Raw genomic sequence first — 21,299 nt, forward strand, 5'->3', positions numbered from 1 at the left:
CCCGTCTCTACCCTCAGCCTGACAAGGAGGGTCGCTCGCCGGAATAAGTGACCCGCCCTGCGGATTGGCTTTTCTGATTGGCTCTCGGGAAGCTCCGTCAAGGCGGAAGGGAAGGCGGGAGATTCGATTGCTGGCGTTTGCTGAGCCGCTGAGTCTGGGCTGCCGGCGTCCTTCCGTGGTTGCCCTGCCTTGTCCCGATCCTCTGCCTCAGGTGAGAGGCTGAAGAAAAGTTCTTGAGGGGCTCTAGGTGGACAGACTACTAACGAGGCGCTGTGGCCCTGCGCTCCACATGGTTTTATTTCAGGACCCATCGCCGTAAAGAGCGGATACGAGGTTAGAGGGGAAGTCATTTTCATGTTCCTTGGAGAGTGTTTATCAACATTTACCATTGCTGCAGAGCCCCAGAAGTCCAGAGAGTGGAAGCCTCGACTTTCTTCTGGAGATGTAAAACTGTGTCAGCTGACTACTATGCAGAGTAGTGCTTGGTGCTGGGAAAGGTTTTTTTGTTTTTGTTTTTCTCATTCGAATTGCTTTGATTGCCTAGAGAAAATATTTAGCCGAATAATGCTCGCAATCCAGAAATTGAAAGATTTCTAGACTCCTTGATCTGTCGCATCCACTTCTGAAATTCTGCCCTACTCTCCACTGAACACTGCCACGACCATAATCTAACCTGTGAGTGTTGCATAGGTGTGACAGTCGTATTTCCCCTGCTTGTCCATTCCCCACAGGCAGATAGGTGAAAATTTTGACCAAGGTACTCTCCGTTTAAACTCTTTAGATGCTCCTGTTTTCCCCGATGTTTTAAGTCCAAATTCCTTAACTTATGTTAGAAGCCCTTTGGCCTTGCTTGCCTCTCCAACTTCAGTTCTAGACCTTGCCACAACGACGCACACACCTCTCAGTGTGGGAGATCAATCCCAGAATATCACACTCCGTTCATGCCATATGTCACTGAATTATCCCCAATCCCAGGGTTTCTTTTTTGTTCCTCAAAGGCATCATCCTCCCAACCCCCCCCCCAACTTTTTATTTCCGTCCACACCCCAGGCTTGTTCTGACTCTTGTTGTTTCTTAGTTTGCAAAACTTTATTTTTATTTATTTATTTTAGTTGGGGGTAACAGGATTTCATACCAAAAGCTGGCCTTGAACTCCTAATCATCCAGCCTCTGTCTCCCAAATGCTAGATTTATAGGTATGTGCCTCCAAGGCTGGCTTCCAAAGCCTTCTTAAAAGCTATTTCCTGACCTTGCAAAACTGGATCACAGAGCACTCCCTAATCTTTTATTCATTCTTCAGGTAAATTTTTAAGTGCCTCCCACTATGCCAAGAATGACCAGGTATTGGATGACTTCGATTAACAAGAGAGATTGCTGTCCTAAGGGTAAGTACCTTTTTTTTTTGGATAAAATTAACAAACAGAATAGCAAAATTGAGTGTGGTGAAGTACATCTATAATCTGGCACTCCAGTTTGAAGCCAGCCTGGGCTACAGAAAAAAAAAATCCTGTCTTTAAAAAGGGGGTAGATAAGCATGGGTCTGGAAGGTCCTGTCTAAAGAATTGATATTAAGCTGGTAACTATGATGTGGCTTTCTGGGGAAGGGGCCAAGAGAAGGAGGAGTCCTAGGTATCTAGCCATAATGGATTTGGGTCTTTTTTTGAAACTGGGTCTCATTATGTATCCTTGGCTAGACTGTAGCTTACTGTGTGGACCAGGCTAGCCTCAAACTCACAGAAATCACTCTGCCTCTGCCTCCAGGTGGGATTGAAGGTGGATACCACCACACCCAGCTTTGCTTTTTATGTTTGAGAAAGAACTTGAAGGTGGGTGGGTAGGAAGGTGGGGGAAGGGAAAGAACATGATCAAAATATATTGTATGAAATTCTAAAAGAATAACTATTAAAAAGAAAGAATAAGCTGGGCAGGAGACAGAGACAGGCAGATCTTTGTGAGTTTGAGGCCAGCCTGAACTACATAGATAGACGCTGTCTCAAAAACAAACAAACAAAAAAAAGGAGTAGCCGGGCGGTGGTGGCGCACGCCTTTAATCCCAGCACTCGGAAGGCAGAGGCAGGTGGATCTCTGTGAGTTCAAGGCCAGCCTGGTCTACAGAGCGAGATCCAGAAAAGGCGCAAAGCTACACAGAGAAACCCTGTCTCAAAAAAACAAAAAAAACAAAAAAAAAGAGTAAAATGTAAAATGGTGGCTATGATGTGGCATATGAAGGGTGGGAGTGGATGAGGGAAGGAAGAGTCTTAGGTATCTGGCCATATGGCTAGTGAGAAGTATTACTAAGTACCAAAATTGAGAAGATTTTGTGGCAAAAAAAGGTTTAAAAGCATTCAATTTTTTGTTACTTATTAAACTTTGAATTTGTGAGACTTCCAAATATAGTTGGCTCATGTGAAAGAAGTTACATTATGGAAGTCTTTGCATTGTTTTATTGATACACATTGATAAATAAAGCAGGTTGTCTGCCTGATCCACAAATAACTTCCTGATCTGGAACACAGAAGTCCTATTTATTCTCTACCTCAAATGCTCTGAGCTTCTCCATCTCTGTTACAAATATCCCAGAAATGATACCAAAAATAGAAAAACTGTATTGAACACCCTGTGAGGCTTTCCATGTAATTTTCAAGAGTATTTTACCTTCTGCTGTAAATTTTGTTTCTGTCTTTTGTGCATTTAATTTTCAATATCCTTTAGGACATCCTTCTGATTGCCTTTTGAAAAGTTAGATATTGTATTTTTGAAGGAGATCATAGGTGTTAAGAAAACTATTCACAGTAATTTCCCCTTTTCTAGTGAGGCCTCTGGCCTGTAAAACAGGAAATCAGAAGTCTAGGATTATCTCACAAGGCATGAAAAGTTTTCTTCTAGGTTTTGGGTGATGGTAGTGGTGTGTGTGCTGTTTGTATTTTTGTGTTTAGGTTTGCTCTACCGCTGAGCAATACCTGAGTCAACATGAAAAGTGGAAGGAGTGAAAAAAAGGGAACTAGTTCACCCCTCCCCCTTATATCATTAGAGTGGAGGATTGACTTCCTCCAGGATGACTGCATGCTTTCAACAGTCTTGAGAAACGTAGCTTATTAAGTATGATGCTGGGCAGACAATCTGAAGGGCTGGAAAGACTGGTGGCCTACTTGTCAGAAGACATGATATCCAGATATGATTCCACCTGCATCCTAACTTTTTTAAATTTATTTTTCATTATTATTTTTATATTCTCTATGTACAAGTGTTTTACCTTCATGTAAGTCTGTGCAGTGCATACACTCATGGTTCCTGTGGCAACCAGAAAGGGGCAGTGAATCTCCTGAGACTGTCTGTTAACTGTGGATATTAACAGACAGTTGTGAGCTGTCATACAGGTACTAGGAATCAAACCCAGGTCCTCTGGAAGCGTAGCCAGTGCTCTTAACCACTGAGCCATCTCTCCTGTACTGCATCCTGACTTTTAATTAGTCATTTAAATTCTCTGGTTAGATCACATAATGATGTGAAGACTTTGCACAGAAGAATGCATTCAAAAGAAATTATGAACCCAACTGAATTAAAAACCTTAAGATAGGATCCATTATATTTATTTTTTGATAATTTTGTATAATTTATTTTGATCATATTCTTTCCCCTCTCCCAGCACCTTCCCCAATTCTCTGCTTACCTTACTTTATGTTCTTTCTCTCCCTTAAGAGAAAGAGTCCAACTTGTTTTGGCCTTGCCATGGAGTGTGCTTTATATATTCAGTGGCACTCCGCTGAAGAAAAGTGACTTCCTCCTCCCAGCGACTATCAGTTGAAAATAGCTTCTTGACTAGGGGTAAGAATTTCTGTTCTGTTCTCCTTTTCCATGCTGGGATTTTTGTCTGTTTTAGAGCTTGTGCAGGTCTTGTGTGTGCTGTCCCTTGTTATAATCAATGAATTTATATCCAGTGCTGTTAGCAGCAGCAGGGAAACCTCTCAGCATATCAACCAGCAGCCAGAGGAGTTCCCTTCCTCCTTAGGGACCTCTACCAGCTAAACCTGATCCTTGCTATGCCTCAGAAGAGAACTTCTGAGGTGAACTGCTTAGGTTTAGGGATGAAAGAAGATTGTGAATGTTAAAACTCAAAAAATCCTAGCTAGAAGTTTATTTGCTGTTTTTAACATCCATATTTGAAAAGTCTTCAGATCATATATTTACATATACAACTTTGGCTTATCAATTGCATTAAAGTTTCTGGACTCAGTAAGAAAGACAAACTATAGGTACTTCTTTCCCTTCTCATGTCCCCTCAGTTTTCCCTTTCTATCTTACCTCATTGCCATTGACAGAACTATCTCTAGAGTGAAGAGGATGCTCTACATATTAATTCACTCCATGGTCCTTCATTAAGTACCTTTCTTTTTACACTTTATCTTAACATGAAGTTATACCTCTCTTTTTCTTTCTTTTTTTTTTTTTTTTGTGGCAGGAGGGGGTGTTCCAAGACAGTTCTGTATAGCCATGGCTGTCTTGGAACTAACTCTGTAGACCAGGCTGGTCTTGAACTCACAGAGATGTTCCTGCCTCTGCCTTGAGTGCTGGACTTAAAGGTGTGTACCACAACACCCAGCTTCCTTGTTACAATTCTTCTTCATGATAAATTAGGAAGTATCTTTGCTATAGTATAGTTCCCCCATATAGCTTTAAGACTAAGCCTGTGCCTTCCTTCATGGACACTGACCTAGACGATCTCTGGAAGACAAAGGAACAATTAGTTCTCCTCAGTGTACATAACACTTAGACTTTCCCCCTGATTCCTTCCCAATCTTATTTCTGCTTTCATATGTGTGAGATTAGGAAGAGCTGATGTTTCCTTGTGTTATTGCTAAGTTTCCTACCTAGCATTTTTGTTGTGTTTTTCTTATTATAAAAGCTATACATTTAGGGGAGAAATGGCTTAGCTGTTAAGAGATCTTGCTGCTCTTGTAGAGAATCTAGGCTCAATTTTCAGCACCCATATCCAGCGGCTTACAACCACCTGTAATATCACCTCCAGGAGATCCATGGGTACTTGCACACAGATGCTTATACACATAGAGACAAATACATACATATAAATAAAAATAAAGTAAATATTCCCCCCAAAACTATACACTGAGAAAATATTTTAGATGTATAAAAAATTTTAATGATATTTTTAATGCCATCACTCTGACAGAAAATACTTTTTTCTAAACAAAATTATATTATCCTAATCCTGTCTCTTCCCTTACCCCACCTTACCTCCAAGTAAAAACCTGATCAGTCTCTATATTTTCTCATGGTATTGTGTACACACTTACATCACTTGTCACCAGTACAGAGGTTTTTTGTTTTTTTGTTTGTTTGGTTTTTTTTTTTTTCATCATTTTCTGTCATCTCTTATACTAGAACATAAATCTAATAACTAGGAAAGGACTGTGTCTGTCTGTCCTTAACTTACATATAGCAACAATTGGCATTTAGCAAGTGTACAGTATATTATAGTAAGTAAATATATTGAGCTTATTAAGTTGGAACATGGTTTGCTGACTGATGGAGCTGAAAGAAATGTAATACTGTACTGTCATCCTTCCCAACAAAATAGAAAGGAGAAAAAATTAGAGGGAAGCCAGATATGAAGTTGTTCTCAGGTCTATAATGTTTTCCTAATTTTAGTACTTATTCAATCCTGATACCTTATCAAACATGCATTCACCGTAATCCATGCCAAGTAGTAGAGATATAAGATAGAAGATATTTATAATGAAGGATACAGGTTATGAAAACAAAGAAAAAAACAAACTCTTGGGTACTTAAAAGGAGCTTCCTCTAGTATTGTCCTTCGTCCAATGAATGAAGTATCTTTTTACCATTTGGGCTTGCCAGGTGAAGCACCAATAGTAAAAATAATGAAAAAAAAAAAATGAACTCTTTTATTTTAATTCTTAAATTCTTTTTGTCATTCTGACTTGGCAGGTAAAGCACCAATAGTGAAAATAATGAAAAAATGGACCCTTTCATTTTAATTCTTAATTTACCTGTAAATTACAATTGTTTTTTTGTTTTTACATACATATTAGATCCACTAGAGGGCAATAAACCCTTAAATAAAAGGCAACAGCCAACCTTCTTAAAATGTGAGCAATTCATCCTTGCATAATTTATAAATTAATTCTAAAATGTCATGCTTATATTGTTTTTCTTGTATTGGTAAGTTGTATTATCTAGACTGTCCTGGTGGCACAGATCTGTAATCCTACCTACTCGGAGGCTGAATCAGGAGAATCACAAATTCCAGCCTTGGGAAACTTACAGGGCCCTCTCTCAAAAAGATACTGAAAGTGTAGGCTGGTAGTAAAGTGCTTGCCTAGTGCATGTGAGGTCAGGGTTCAATCCTGGTACTTGGGGGAAAAAATATGTACCCACAATATAGCACAGTGACTTAGTTAAATTAAAAATCAATCCATCTAAAATTCCTATATATTAAAATTCATAAAGAATATTTTTGATGGTGGAGGAAACAGTTAATTTGGCTTGCAGTTTATAGTCATTCACAGAGGGAGGCCAAGGCAGGAACCTAGAAGCAGGAACTGAAACAGAGACCATGGAGGAACACTGCTTACTATTTGGCTCCCAGATTCCCATTCAGCTGCTTTTCTTAAACAGCACAAGCCTACTTGTCAAGCGATGGTACAACCGTGCATAAGGAATCATGTTGAATATCCACATTGACTATAGAATTCTATGTTGGACCTCCTGAAAATAGGCCCACAATAATCTTGTACCTTCTCTTGGGCTCTTTTCCTTCTTTTTGTTTGTTTTGTTCAATTCTAATATGTTAATTTTTGTTTTATTATATTTTTATTATCCTATAGAAGCCTGTTTGTTTTCTATTAAGAGACAAAGGGAATGGATTGGAATGGGAGGGGAGGTAGAGAGGAACTGGGAGGTATAGAAAGAGAGGAAACCGTAATCAGGATGTATTATATGAGGGGAAAAAAATCTATTTCCAATAAAAGGGAAAAACTGGTGGAGGAAAAAAAGAAACAAGCAAATAAAAAGAATTTAAAAAAAGAAAAACACACAGATATACACACACACAAAAACAAAATCCATAAAAATTCAGAAACCAATATGTACAAGCAAAAGATTTCTTACTGTTTTTCAATAAGAAAAACAATGCCCAAACAAAGAAATATGGTGCCAAAATATCATTGATTTTATTTTGTGTTGGCCATCTACTGCTGGGCATGGGGTCTACCCTTAAGTGTAGTTTATATATCTAATGAGACCTCCATGGGAAAATCTTATTTTCATAGAAATGTCATGTTCTGACACAGGATTCATATGAATCTTCCACAGTCAACACATTTCTGGTGATGATATTTGAAAAGGTATGCCTAACTGAATTCCACTGCCAGAATTTGCTGATACCAGTTTCCAAAACAGGTCATACATTTTTACAAATTGATATAACTCTCTGAAACACAGAGTCCTTTATTTGAAAACATTTATTTTATTAGCTTATTAGTATAAGCTAGTCCATGAGAAAATTGGTAAGCCCATGTACAATTTAAAAAACTTAAATTAAAATTAGAAAAGTAGAGAACGTTGCTCTTTTATTTGATAGGCTTATATATAAACAAGGAATGTTTTTTTAAAAAAAAAAAAACAAAACCTGACCTCCTAGACTTTATAATATTTTTATTTGCTAGATGTAAGTCCCTTTTCTATCCCCAAACTAAAACTACTCAATGAAACCTACTAAAGCAGTTTTCAGCTTCTGTCCAAGTAATTGAAGCTACTCAAGATCACTTTAGCCCATGAGTTCAAGACCAGCCTGTACACAATAGGGAGAACCCTCAAAAGCACAGTGAAGAGGAAGAAAGAAGTTGGTTCATGGAATATCCTTCCCATTAAAATTGTAACGCAACTAATAATATCCTTTGTAAAAAATATGGACCCTACTCCTCATACTGGGTCACCTTCCTCAGCCTTAATACATGGGGAGGTGTTTAGTCTTACTGTAACTATATATGCCATGCTTTGTTGATACTCATGGGAGACCTGCCCTTTCCTGAACAGAAACTGAGCAGAAGTGGGAACGGAGGGGAGTGGGAAGAGGGACTGGGAGGAGAGGAGGGAGCAGAAACTGCAGCCAGGACATAAAATAAAAAAATGAATAAATTTATTTAAAAAAAAAATGTCAACAGGATAAATGATGTCTCTTCTGAATTACTAGAATATACTACTTATTCAGAAGTAGTAGTTCAGTTTTTCAGTACCTCATTATAGAGCTTAGGATGTAGCTCAGTAATAGGGTGCTTGAATACCATGTATGTAGCCCTAGATTTAATCTCCCAGTGCTTTAAAAAAAAAAAAAAGCCAGTATATTGACACTGCCTTCATTTTGATAATGAAACAAAAGATAATATTGACTGACTGGTTTTCTTTTTTCTTTTTTTTTTTTTTTTTTTTTTTTTTTAAAGACTTATTTATTTATTATGTATACAGCGTTATGCCTGCAAGCCAGAAGAGGGCACCAGATCTCATTATAGATAGTTGTGAGCCACCATGTGGTTGCTGGGAGTTGAACTCAGGACCTCTGGAAGAGCAGCCGGTGCTCTTAACCTCTGAGTCATCTCTCCAGCCCCGACTGACTGGTTTTCATAAGGAAAAAATTCACATGTGATCTAACATTCGCATTGAGTCCCATGCTTGTTTTCTTTTATAGGACAAAATATAGACACATGAATAGAAGACGGAAATTCCTTCTTGCCTCAGTGCTTGCTCTCCAAAATTCAAGTTTTATATATCCATCATGTCAAAGGTGCTTCTCTCGTATAGTCCTTGACTCCAAAAGGTAAAATTAAAGACCGTATGTGAGGGTGCAGAGACCCACAGAGGTTTCCTAGTGAGAACTTACTCAGGGTCCGAGAATCTGAGCTTGCTTTACCCAGCAGAGCTGCTTTAGGGGATGATTTGACCATGGGCGTGGTTACTAGGTGTTTGGAAGGATCTACACTTGGCTGTGTGATATGCTTTGATCTAGCAAGCTGGGAGGTCTTTTGCCCTGCCCTTTAGCATTGTTATAAAAAACCCTTTTGAAGAGGCAGAAGGGGCCGTTGGGTATTGACCCAGGTCCTCCCAAAGCTATCCTGTGTTTCTGTCTTTCTCCTGTTCACTATCTTTCTATCTAATATTTTGTTATCCGTCTCTCCTCCTCGTAGGAACCATGGAAAAAGTGAGAGCTGGCCTCCCACATGAGGGGAAATACAAGTAGACACTTTCTATGACTTGGGGGAAGATGCACACTAAATTCACCATACCAGAACATCAGATTCTCTCAGGAATCCTCAGAGTTGGTTCTTCTGTTAATCTTAGAATAGAATTGAGTGCTAATTCAGTTTCTAGGGGAAGTTTTAAGAATGTTTATTTTGTTTTTTTCATGGTCCTCACCTCAGGTTTATTTTTTTTTTTCGGGGGTTGGGGGGAGAGGGGTTGAGACAGGGTTTCTCGGTATAACACTCCTGGCTGTCCTGGAACTCACTGAGATCCGCCTGCCTCTACCTCCCAAGTGCTGGGATTAAAGGTGTGCACCACCACCGCCCGGTTTATTTTTTTAATATAAATAAGTAAATTTCGTAGCTGGCACCATCCTTACTATTACTTATAAAATGGTTGGAACCAGATGCGTTTCAGATTTCAGAACTTTGGAGATTTAAGAATATTTGCATAAACTTTGTTGGTTGAGTATTCCTAATCTAAATCTGAAAAAAAAAAAAAAAGCTCCAAAATGGATGGATGTTTGTTTGTTAGTGAATGGGTCTCTGCAATCCAAGGTGGTCTGTTGTGCTACCCCTGGTTTCTTTTTTTTTTTTTTTTTGGTTTTTCAAGACAGAGTTTCTCCATGTAGTTTTGGTGCCTGTCCTAGAGCTCGCTCTATAGACCAGGCTGGCCTCGAACTCACAGAGATACGCCTGGCTCTGCCTCCCGAGTGCTGGGATTAAAGGCGTGCGCCACCACTACCCAGCTTACCCCTGGTTTCAAAGTCTACAACATTTTAAGTCATGTCAGTGCTCAGAAACTTTTGCAAGTACTCTGAAGTCAGATATTCTCAAATTCTATTAATCTATTGTTAATTTATTGTACATCAACAACGTTGTTTGGCTACATCTGAATACCATGATAAAATCATTGTAGCTAAGTATAGTTGAGAGCCCAAGGTATACCACCTATCTTTGTAGACTAGAAATAAAAAGTTGGCTTTGGAGTTTTTCTACAACTTTGTGTCTAGACTTAAGATAAAGATGTTAGTAACACCTAGTAATATGTAAATAGAATTAGTGAGCTAAAAATTTTCATAGTCACTGACCAATTTAGAATTGAATGGAGTTTGAGGAAGAATCAAGAACCTTTCTTAAAAACACTATGAAATATTTAGAGTTCATAGAATTGCAGATGGGTGGTAGCAGCTACTCAGAGTATGTTACAGGGCAAGAAATGGAGATTCTGTGAGCCTAAATACTTATTGTAAAGTAGAATAATGATACCTACAATGTGGAATAATTATAGAGATAATGCACAGAAATCTAGTACAATACGTGATATATATGAGGATTTCTAAGATGCCACCCATTTTTACTGAAAATCTCTTACAAGTATACTTTTCCTATTGCAGTATATCATGATAGTTGACAGCATTATTCTATGGAACCAGAATGCCTGAGTTTAATCTTACCACTGCCACTTTTTTGGATGGCAGGGGATTAAGACAAGGTCTTACTCTGTGACCCAGGTTGGCCTGGAACTCACTGTATATCACAATCTAACCTCAAACTTGTAGCAGCCCTTTTGTCTAAGCATCTCAAATAGGGAGATTATAAACATTAGCCACAATATCATTCCCCAACTCTCAGTTATAGCTGTGGTCTTGCACAAGTCACTTAACTAGTTTGGGGCTAAAACTGGAGAAAAAACATTAGAATTTTTATAATCAGCTATATAGATACAAAGTATTTTTAAAACTTTGTGGTCTTTTCCAAGTGAGATAGAGTATCACTATATATCCCAGCTGGCCTTGAACTTGTGATCCTCTTGCCTCTGTTTCCCAAGTACTAAGATCACAGGCTTACATTACCATACCCAACAGACCAAGCGTTTATCTTGAAGATAATCTTTCACAAAAATTTGGGTTGAACAATAATACCACTGTTAGCTCTTTAGACTAGTGTTACCAATATATACCACGTATGAATGTTTACTGTGTGCTAGGAGATTTGCAGATATTATTTTCCTTTAATACAAGAGATTTTTATGAAGTGGGTGTTATTGTTGATACCAAATTTGAAGACAGCTGAAGCTTAGAAAAGTGAAGTAACTTACCCCAAATCACACACCCAGCTAGTTAGGGGCAGAAAGAAACATTCAAGGCTAAACAATATGACTAGGGTCTATATTCATACTTGCCATATTACTTCTGAACCAACAGTGCAGTTTATATTCAAATTCCACTTAAAATCCCACAGGAAAAGAGCTCCAGCTGTATCATTTAGATGCATAAAACCCCAAAGCACATGGTCCTTACCTGTGGAAATTTAATCCACTAGAAAGTAGCAATGTACCTATTCATATTACATTAACAACACCACAAAACTCAATTCTGATACTTAACCTTTCCTATTTTCACTTCTACTTTCCTTTTTTCTTACTAGAAATCAGCCAACGTAGAAGACAGAAATTCTTCTTTTCCATTGCCCCACTACCTTAGCCAAGTTTGTGATGAGTCCCTACACCATAGCCTTTGCAGATCCTGTTTTTACCCCAAATCCTTAGCAATGGCAGCCATAGTAGGTGTTTTGTGTCTTATGTAGAGATCTTTAAAGACTAGCCTGAGGGCTAATGAGATGACTTGGTGATGTGTTCGCAGTGCAGGCATGAGGACCTGAGTTCAGAACCCCACACCATGGTTTTTAAAACGTTGGTGTTTGTCTATAGTGCCAGTGCCAGGGAAGCAGAGGCAGGATGATGCCTGGAGCTTGCTGGTAGGTAGTATTGCTGATCAGTAAGTTCCAGATTCAATGAAAGACTCTTATCTCAAACCAAATAAGGCATTCCTCCTAGGGATCTAATATGCAATGGCTGCAAACAGCAGCGACCTTGGAGTATATGCAGCCTGTTGCTTATATGGGTTTTCCTAAGGAACCTTGAAGACAATTTTATGGTGGACAATCATGTCTCTTATATCAATGCTTTCTCCAGTCTGACCTCCAGAAAGGTATGGGGGGTGCTTTTGTGAAGCCCTGGGGCACACTGACTAGGGTTCACACTGCCCAGGTCGTCATGTATATCCACACCAAGCTGAAGAATAAGGAACATGTGATTGAGGCCCTTCATGGAGCCAAGTGCAAGTTCCCTGGGCATCAGAAGATCTCGAAATGGGGCTACACCAAATTTAATGCAGATGAATTTGAAGGCATAGTAGTTGAGAAAAGACTGATATTGATGCATATGATGGCTGTGGGGTCATTATATCTCCAGTGTGGTCCTCTGAACAAGTGACAAGCCCTGCACTCCTGAGGATTTAAATTGGAGAGAAGTAGAGGAAGACACCCAGCATCAACCTCTAGCCTCCACAGACACCTGCACACATAGAAATACACAAATTACAATATTCAGAGTCTTATTACATCATGGACTCACTTTTGGGGAAAGATTGGAGTAGTAATCATAAATATCTCTAAGTGTAGTAGTAGGTAGGTCTCTGAAGACCTCACCTTAGTTTCAGCATTCTCATTCTTTTATTAGAATTCAAGTTAGATTTCAGTTGGAAGAGTTCCATGATACGAAGATAAGACATTGATATAGAAGTTAATATAAGTACTTAACTACCAAGTGTGTACATGAACGAACACTCAGGATGACATATATGTGATGTATATTATGCCAAAAATTATAAGAGATTTATCCACATAGGCTGTCTCTGCTGTATATGATAAATATACCCAACTCAAACATGCAAATTGTCTTCTGAGTAACTTAATAGAACAAATCTATAGTTCCTTTAGTCTAAGGATCTGTCTCAACACTCATAAATTCCTTTCCCTGACTGGAAATGAGAATCAGAGCTGCTTGTGAGGCACTGTTCCTGGGGAGACCTGAACAAATGTCTACTCACCCCAGATAGGGAACTGACGACAGACCCAAGTCCAGCTTGGTGAACCAGTGAGTTTTCCTGGGGTTACTTACAGGAATCTGGATACAGGAGCAGAAATGACTCAGAGACAGCTGCATCACCAAGGCCCAGCCCACCAGCATGGATGACTTCTCGTTGATAGCTGGAGACCTGGGGCACATTACACAGCCTGTAGGCAGCTCAACAGTTTGGGGAGCATCCTTTCCAGTTGCTCTGAGAGTCTTCTAGGCAGCTCCGCTTGTCTGAGAATGGATCTAGAATTTAAATCAGAGGTCTCTGTTTTGAATATATTGTCTATGCCCTTGCTTTTCCATCAGCTTCACATGGCAGCTTATTAGAAATACAGAATTATCCTATGAGTCTTGTCCCAGGCTTACAGAATCAGAATTTTAATTTTAGCAGGATCCTCAGGTGATTGGTATGCTGTTAAAGTTTTTGAGAGGTGAAGTAAATACATTCAATATATTTATGTTTTATAAAAGTATATGCATAATATATTATATACATACGGTAAAACAAATAGACCTGGGTTTTGTTAAGCTATCATTGTCATTATATTTGTCATTAATCATATTTTTTTATAGTTATGATAAGAAAAAAATTAAGAACTTCAGGATAGGAAATGGCAGTTTCAGATTTGAGACAAAATTCACTGCCACCTTGGGCAAAAATTCAAACCAGTTTTCCCATTTTTAAAGAGGGTAAACACAGAATGAATTGATATGTGTTAGAAACTTCCATAAATACAAAATATTGGTGCATATTATTTTAAGATTTGCTAGTAATTTTGCACCATACATAAATGCATTATTACTTTAAAACTAAAAATTTATTATGTATATTTGAAACAATTCACTCTACTATACCTTGGGACTAATAAAAATAGGTTTATATTATAGTAAGTCAGTTTTCCTTATTCTATGGCCATTTTATAGCACAGATTAGCAGATTTGAATGAGATTATATGAATGGATTCGTACAGATTCATCTTCAGTGTTGCAAAAAAAAATAATAATTAGCACAAATCTGTGATAGTGTTGAATCGTTTCAAGAGCTAAGGAGTATAGACTGCACCAATTAGCTCCCTGGCAGCAGTCAAACATATGAAGCCATTGTTAACCTGGATGTTTCTGTTTCTGCTTCCCCGCTGTCTTAAGCCAAATTATTGCAACATGGAAAAATAAGACCCTAGTTTCTTCCGTTACCGTGTTTCATGAAAAAATGAAGCTCACAATTCTAAGATATTGCAGACTAGAGCAGGAAAAATACCACCTGGGCCTATAGCTCAGTGGTGAAGAATTTGCCCAGCAAGACATGGCAAGAATTCCTGAGGAAAATACAGTATAAGCACAGCAATAAGAAGCAGACTAACATTAGTTTGATAAGATTGTGCCATAGTGATCACTTGATTTTGTTTTGTCTTTCCTGTGCATTGGATTTTACAGACCCAGTCCTCAGGATTTCAAGCATCTAGTAACTATTCCAAGACCAAGCAGTATATAACAAGAGATTTACACTTGATGTGCATTTTTAACTTCCCTTTGGTTACAATTGCATCTTATCTTATTAACTTAACAAGTTAAGTTGTATGCCTTTGATACCTAGTTTTTATAATCTAATATTCTTAACATATCCTGGTGAATTAAAGTAATTTTTAGGAGTTGGGGAGATCATGACTCTAGCCCCAGGGCATCCAATACCTCTGTTCTCAGAGGGCACCTGTACACCTGTATACACATACAGATACATACACATAGAGAAAAAGAAATCTTTTTAAAACTTAAATTTCAGGACATTAAGAAAAATACAAGCAAATTTTAATGACATTTTATTTTATTGTATTGTATTCTTCAAAACAAGGTCTCTGTGTAGCCCTAGCTGTCCTGGAACTAGTTCTGTAGACCAGTGTGGCCTCAAATTCAGAGATCTGCCTGGCTTACAAGTAAATTCTTGATATATAAATATTTCAAGGTTATTATTTTGTTACATTGTTTCCCATCAGTTTCTTAGCAGTTTGGTATATGTTTCTTTCAGTTTGGTGGTACTAAAATCTATAAAGTTCATCAAACTAGCTATAGTAGTGCATGACTATAGTCCCATCTTCCTGGAGGTAGAGGTCAAGGGTTCCAAGAGTTCAAGGCCAGCCCTAGCTACATAACAGTCGGGGCCAGTTATGTCACACAAGATCCTCTCTCAGGAAAGAGAAAAAAAAAGTTGTTGATTGTAAATAGTTTAAGAAGAAGTAAATTTGCTATTGCTATACAAACTATCATCCTAAATTTGGACAACCCTGTGCTGTCTCCCCAACTTTTCTAGGTTTTCTTGTCCCAAGTGTGGCTCTACTGGCAAAGCTGAAAGTGCCAGTTACAGATACAGACTTTCCTTAAAAGTGGCAGAATCCAGCAAATTGTGTCTCATTACTGTGTTTGGGAGCTGCTTAGACACATTTTTTGGACTCACTGCCACTGGTTTGAAGAGGTAAGAGTCTTTAAAGAATTCTTTTACCTGACTGCTCTTCTAGCATGCCAGTAGGGTTTGAAAATACATATGTTAAAGGTATTTGCATTTAATAAAAAGAAACTCTTTATCTCAGGCCATCAGTTTCCTTAAAAGGTAATCTACTGGAAAAAGAAAATTTTGCATAAATACATATGTTTTAAGTTTGGGGTTACTATTTAAAATATAAAATTCTAATCCAAGTTAGTCAATTCTTTCAGTCATAAATTCTTGCAGATTTATCCCTTGAGTTTGACTATCTTAGTTAGGGTTTCTATTACTATAAAGAGACACCATGACCACAGCAACTCTTATAAAGGAAAACATTTAACTGGGGTGGCTTACAGTTCAGAGGTTCAGTCTGTTATCATGGCAGGACATGGTGGTGTGCAGGCAGACGTGGTGCTGGAGAGGGAGGTGAGAATTGTACATCTTGATCCGCAGACAGCAGGAAGTGAACTGACGCTGGGTATAGCTTGAGCACAGGAAACCTCAAAAGCCTGCCCTCATGGTGACACACTTCCTCCAACAAAGCCACATGTCCTAATAATGCAACTCCCTATGAACTTATGGGGTCAGTTACGTTCAAACTACCACACTGACCTAGTAAGACACAGCCTTGAGACTTTAAGAATCCACATAAGAAAAGAATTATCTCATTGTCAACCATCTTCCCTCTTTCCTTAGTCATTTTTCAGAAGAAACATGCTCATGATTGTACCTTAGAGCAAATTCATTTAGGAAAGGGACATTAGAAGGACCACATCTAGAATTGCAAGGAAAGGAAACCACCACTCCTGCCCCTGTTGCTCTCACTCTTCCCTAGTGTAGCTTTGGGGTCTGGAGAGTAAGTAAGTGTATACTTTTTTCCTTCGGTACTGTAGATTGAACTTAGGGCACACTTTACACATGCTAGTCTCCTGCTAAGCTCCTTCCCCAGACTTTGCAGGCATCTTGTTCACACTGGATAAGTTGGGTTTTTTGTGGGGCTTTAAATATTTTTTCTCTTTTTATACTATGGGGATCTAGTAGGGACAAAATGCCAAGGTCATACTTTTTTTCTCTGTATGTAACTGACAAGGTTTGCGCCATATTTTAAAATAATTGTGTCTTCTGATTTTACTGCAAAGGTAAAATTTCAAGTTCATCACTTTATTTTTTTTTTCCCAAAGGTACCTTGAGGAGTCTAGTGAAATCCCAGAACCCCTGGACAGTGTCAGAACGCAGAGCCTATTGACCACAGCAGTGGAGAATTGTTTTGTTGGACAAAGCTTTGTGTTTGGAGTGACGGTAATTGAGAGCAGCTTCCTTTTGAATGTCCTCTTGATCCCCATTGTAATGAGATGATTATAATTCTCCAAGTTGTTTTTAGAAGTTATGTAGGTATTAGAGCTTGTAGAAGCACTTGAAACTACAGAAATAGCTTACACGCGATCTATTTTAATATTATAGGTTACAGCTCCTATCATAAAAGCCAAAGAAGCCCAATTCAATGTTTTCAGTGCTTTAAAGGGGGGAAATTTATTATGAATTGCAAGAAGTATTAGATACTTGGTTTTGAAAGATTTCTTTTACTCTAAGTTCTGTACAAATTATGTAGTAAAATTCTGTATCTTCTATAAAAGGAGAGAAATAACGTCAAAGACAAATACCTGAATATTGATTAAAAACATTAGAAATATATTAAGGCCTATACGGTGGTACACACCTTTAATCCCATTGCTCAAGAGGAAGAGCCAGATCGATCTCTGAGTTCAAGGCCAGCCTGGTTTACATAGCAAGTTCCAGACTACACAGAGCTACAAAAAGAATAGATTAAGAAGAATGTTTTTAAATTAAATACATATACATAATAGTAGAAAGAGATAAAATGTACTAACTTTGAAGGAGTAGTAACAAACTATTCTAAACTAAAAAGAACAAATGGAAATTTGATTACACTCTAAATGGGATGTGGTAGAGAGAATATAGTACTACCAGATGGGAAAACCCAAAGACAGAAACCAAGAGCTAAGGAACTTTATTTTGTTAAAATATTGTATGGTTTAGTTTTCCTTTTTCTATTCTTTTCTTTCACAAATATAGGATACTAAGTATTATACAATTTTGTTATTGTTAATCAGCGGGCTTTATTTCATAAATGAGAAAATAAGGCACAGAGGAGTTAAATAATGTATCCAGAACCCCAGCATTCCTAGTAACTGCTGAAACAAAGATTTGAAGTTAAGTCTCTGTGCCCAAGTTCATAGTCTTTGGTATGTGCTATTCTTTCAGGAGTTGGAGTTAAAGGAGTTATCATCATATCTCATTTAACCTTTAAATTCATGTTTTCTCCTTGAGCCAAGAGAAAGCCATTTTGTTCTCATTAAATTCATTTACTTCTTTCATAGAATTTTGGAGATGTATGTGAACATGACTCAGCCAGCAGTAACTTCTTGCAGCCATGCTGTAAGCACAAAGGAGAAGTCAGAACACTAGTAGCTTCCCAGATAGTTCTGCCTGACCCACATGTTACAGGCTTTACTGTCATCGCCTACTTAAATCAGCTTTTGCACAGTTCCAATTTCAAGAAACATCATTGTGACTCTCAGGAGTATAGCAGCAACTCACTCACTTTAGATCACTCAGACAGTGATCTTAGCAGCATACATGGCTCTGTGAAAACATCCTGTTTTCTGGAGTCCTATAGCAGAGATGACCTTTTCAGATTCTGGCAGCCATCACTTGAACTGACTTCTACTGACTCACAAGTAACAGCTAATAATGACTCTTCAGCTTCAGAACAAATCATAGCCAGTGGTACTCCCAACCAAAACAGACAGTACATCTCCTTTTCTGAAGTCACAGGTTCTAAGAACTGCCATGATCCTCTACAGAGTTCACGGAGCCTTATTTCTTGTATGGACAAGAATAATATAACAGGAAAGTTGGGCGGAGAATTTGGTTTACAAGCTAATCATCTGAGTCCAATTTGCCCCAGTTTTCATGAAACTAGGCTGTCTGACTCTAATTTATTCCCTTCACAAACGCAAGAACCCTTTGAAGAAGATAATGAAGAATGCTACAGTGAAGCAGAAATTAAAAATGAATATTCCCAGTATGACATCCCATGTCACCAGCATCGTGACGTAAATACTACCACCATCCTTCAAGAGAGATCTGCATTTGCATTGTCGTCACTCAGACATGAGGAAAGAACAAGTACTTTCCAGAACTGTGACTCCTTGATTTGGGATGATCTGCCATTCTCTGAAAGCCTGAACAAGTTTCTGGCAGTTGTTGAAAGTGAGATTGCTGTAACTGAGACAGACGCTAAGGCTAGAAAACAGGTTACAGATAATGACATTGATAAATTCCACACAGAGCACAGCAGGTTATCTGTGACTCCCAGGAGAAATACTGGAGCCTTGACTACACTGCCTTTAGGCTTAAGGTCATCACAAGCAATGGGGAAAGAAAACTCTAGTAAAGAGACCTTTTCCAACTGTGAGTCTAATCCAAGTTCTCAAATTCAAAAAGAATCAAAACCCAACAAGACAGCAGAGGCTGTCTGTATAGGCAGTAATAGAAGTGATATCTCAGAGTATTTTCTACCAGATACTTGCCTGTCAGCTCTGTTTACATCTTCAAAAGATATGGCAGCATCAGTTACCCAAAAGAGGACCACTGGGATCCTACAACAAAGGGATGAAATTTCACTCAGGCCTAGTACCTCAACAAGTGACTCTTCTTATCTTAGTAACAAATATTTTAATGGATGTGGAGAAAAATCACATTCAGAAACAAAAGGAAAATTGGCAAGCTTGTGTTCTAAGAAATACAGTGATGTTTCTTATCTTCACAAATTAGAAAATAAGCAGTATTATAGATGGTCAAAGAACCAAGATGACAATTTTACAATATGCCGGAAACTTACATATCCTTTAGAGACTCTTTGCAGTAGTCCAAGAAATACAAATATAGCAAAAGGATTACCTCACAGGCCTATCAATAATAACTTAACACAAAGTTATTCTGCTGATCATGAAGGTAGCTACAATGCTTCTGCTGATCTTTTTGATGGTATTGCTAAAAATAAAGACATTGGAACAGAAGTTACCAAAATATCACAGGATGTTTTGTTGCCGTGGGAAGCATCTTGCACAGAAAATTATCCTATAGATGAAAATTGCAGCCGTCCTTCACAAAAACTACCCTTGCAAAGCATATCAATGTCAAGGTATCCAAGAGCAAGTTCTCAGTCAGATTCAGAATGTGATTTTGAAGAAAGCCAAGACTTTGTTCCATGTTCACAGTCAACTCCAGTTGCAGGCTTCCACCAAAGAATTCATAGCTTACGTGGAATATTGCCTTCCTTATATTCAAATCTTAATGCTAACTATAATAAAACAAAAATTTCTTCTGAAAATGAGAAGCGTCAAGCCACCTCATCCTGCCTGAAGAATGTAAAAACACCTAGCCAGAAATCCAAAAGTCCTGTTATATCTAGTTTGACACAACCAGCGATTTTTGACCACTGCCCTACTGCTGAGTGTCTTGAAAGTGATATGGATGAATGGGATCCCCCTACAACCAGAAAAGGATTTCTTTCAGATATTCTTGGATTCAAAGTCATGTGTTTAAGGAAACGCCTTGCTGTTCATTATTCCCCTGACCAAAAAGAGTTACCAAGAAAGAAACTGATGAAAGTCGCACATAAAAGCAACATGCTTAATTAAAAGTTAAGGAATATGTTTACAGGAAAGGTTGCAAAAACAGAAGTGTCCTAAGATAACTATAAATGATCAGGCTGAAAACAGGAAAAGTCCATTTTTAGATGTTTTTTCAGAGGTCAAATGTGGCCTTCCATTTTCAGAATACTGCCACTTTTAGTGTTTGAAACAAAAGTGCTTGGTCACCAAAATTACTTTCACATAAAGTCATATGAACCCAATTCCCAGAAATTTTAAATAAAGGCAAATCTGTTTGGAAATAGTTTTCTTTAGTTGACACAGAAAGCAATCCTTGTATTTTGAACACTTAACAGAAAATCATTACTAGAGAATGGACTGTACTGAGTGCTGTTGGATCTTTCAAAGTTTCTCCAAGACTTTTTTCCAGAATCCTGTGATTTAGGTAACTGAGTACTTTATCTTGCGTTTGAGTGTACTAATCTGTTGATTTTTGTATTTAAAAGTATTTGTTAAAATATAGACATCCAGAAATAAAGCCTTTACAAACCAGAATATCTTTATTAATTGTTAACTAAAAGAAGAGCATAACTGCTGGGCTGAGGTTGTAATACAAGGCTAGCTAAAAGGTCCCTAATCTCAGTACGTTTTAGTCTATTGGACAAGGCAATGTCAATACTATACAGAAAGTGCAGTAGTGCAGATGTGTTTCTTTTACAGGAAGGTTCAAAGCTGACCGAATCTTTGGTACTTCAGTACCAGAACATCTTCATTGTTTTTCACATTTGATTAATATTCTGATCTTAGAATTGTTAAAGGTGAGAATGCTGCTTTGCATAAATGGGTAGTACAAAATGACCGAAGTGTTTTTAGGATCATTTCAGAGATGGTTGAAAATTTTATACTAATCCCAAGCTAAACTTCATTTAACAATTTTTGATGGAACT

At 38.0% G+C, this 21,299-nt stretch overlaps 1 protein-coding gene and 1 pseudogene across 2 annotated transcripts; both read left to right on the plus strand.

The window, feature by feature from the left end:
• The first annotated feature begins 102 nt into the window (after positions 1-102).
• On the plus strand, positions 103-20,907 carry Ddias (DNA damage induced apoptosis suppressor). 2 transcript variants are annotated; one of them, XM_059271303.1, is made up of 7 exons: positions 103-211; positions 1,301-1,385; positions 3,700-3,825; positions 8,726-8,854; positions 15,503-15,664; positions 16,855-16,972; positions 18,073-20,907. In XM_059271303.1, the coding sequence occupies exons 4-7, from the start codon at positions 8,742-8,744 to the stop codon at positions 20,398-20,400; spliced, it is 2,721 nt and encodes a 906-aa protein (XP_059127286.1). In that variant the 5' UTR covers positions 103-211; positions 1,301-1,385; positions 3,700-3,825; positions 8,726-8,741; the 3' UTR covers positions 20,401-20,907. The 2 variants fall into 2 exon arrangements, with proteins under 2 accessions (XP_059127286.1, XP_059127295.1); XM_059271312.1 differs by lacking the exon at positions 3,700-3,825.
• On the plus strand, positions 12,087-12,209 carry LOC131903197 (small nucleolar RNA SNORA70; annotated as a pseudogene).
• Positions 20,908-21,299: the final 392 nt, after the last annotated feature.

Source organism: Peromyscus eremicus, chromosome 1 (assembly GCF_949786415.1).
Source record: "Peromyscus eremicus chromosome 1, PerEre_H2_v1, whole genome shotgun sequence".
Classification (NCBI taxonomy): Eukaryota; Metazoa; Chordata; class Mammalia; order Rodentia; family Cricetidae; genus Peromyscus; species Peromyscus eremicus.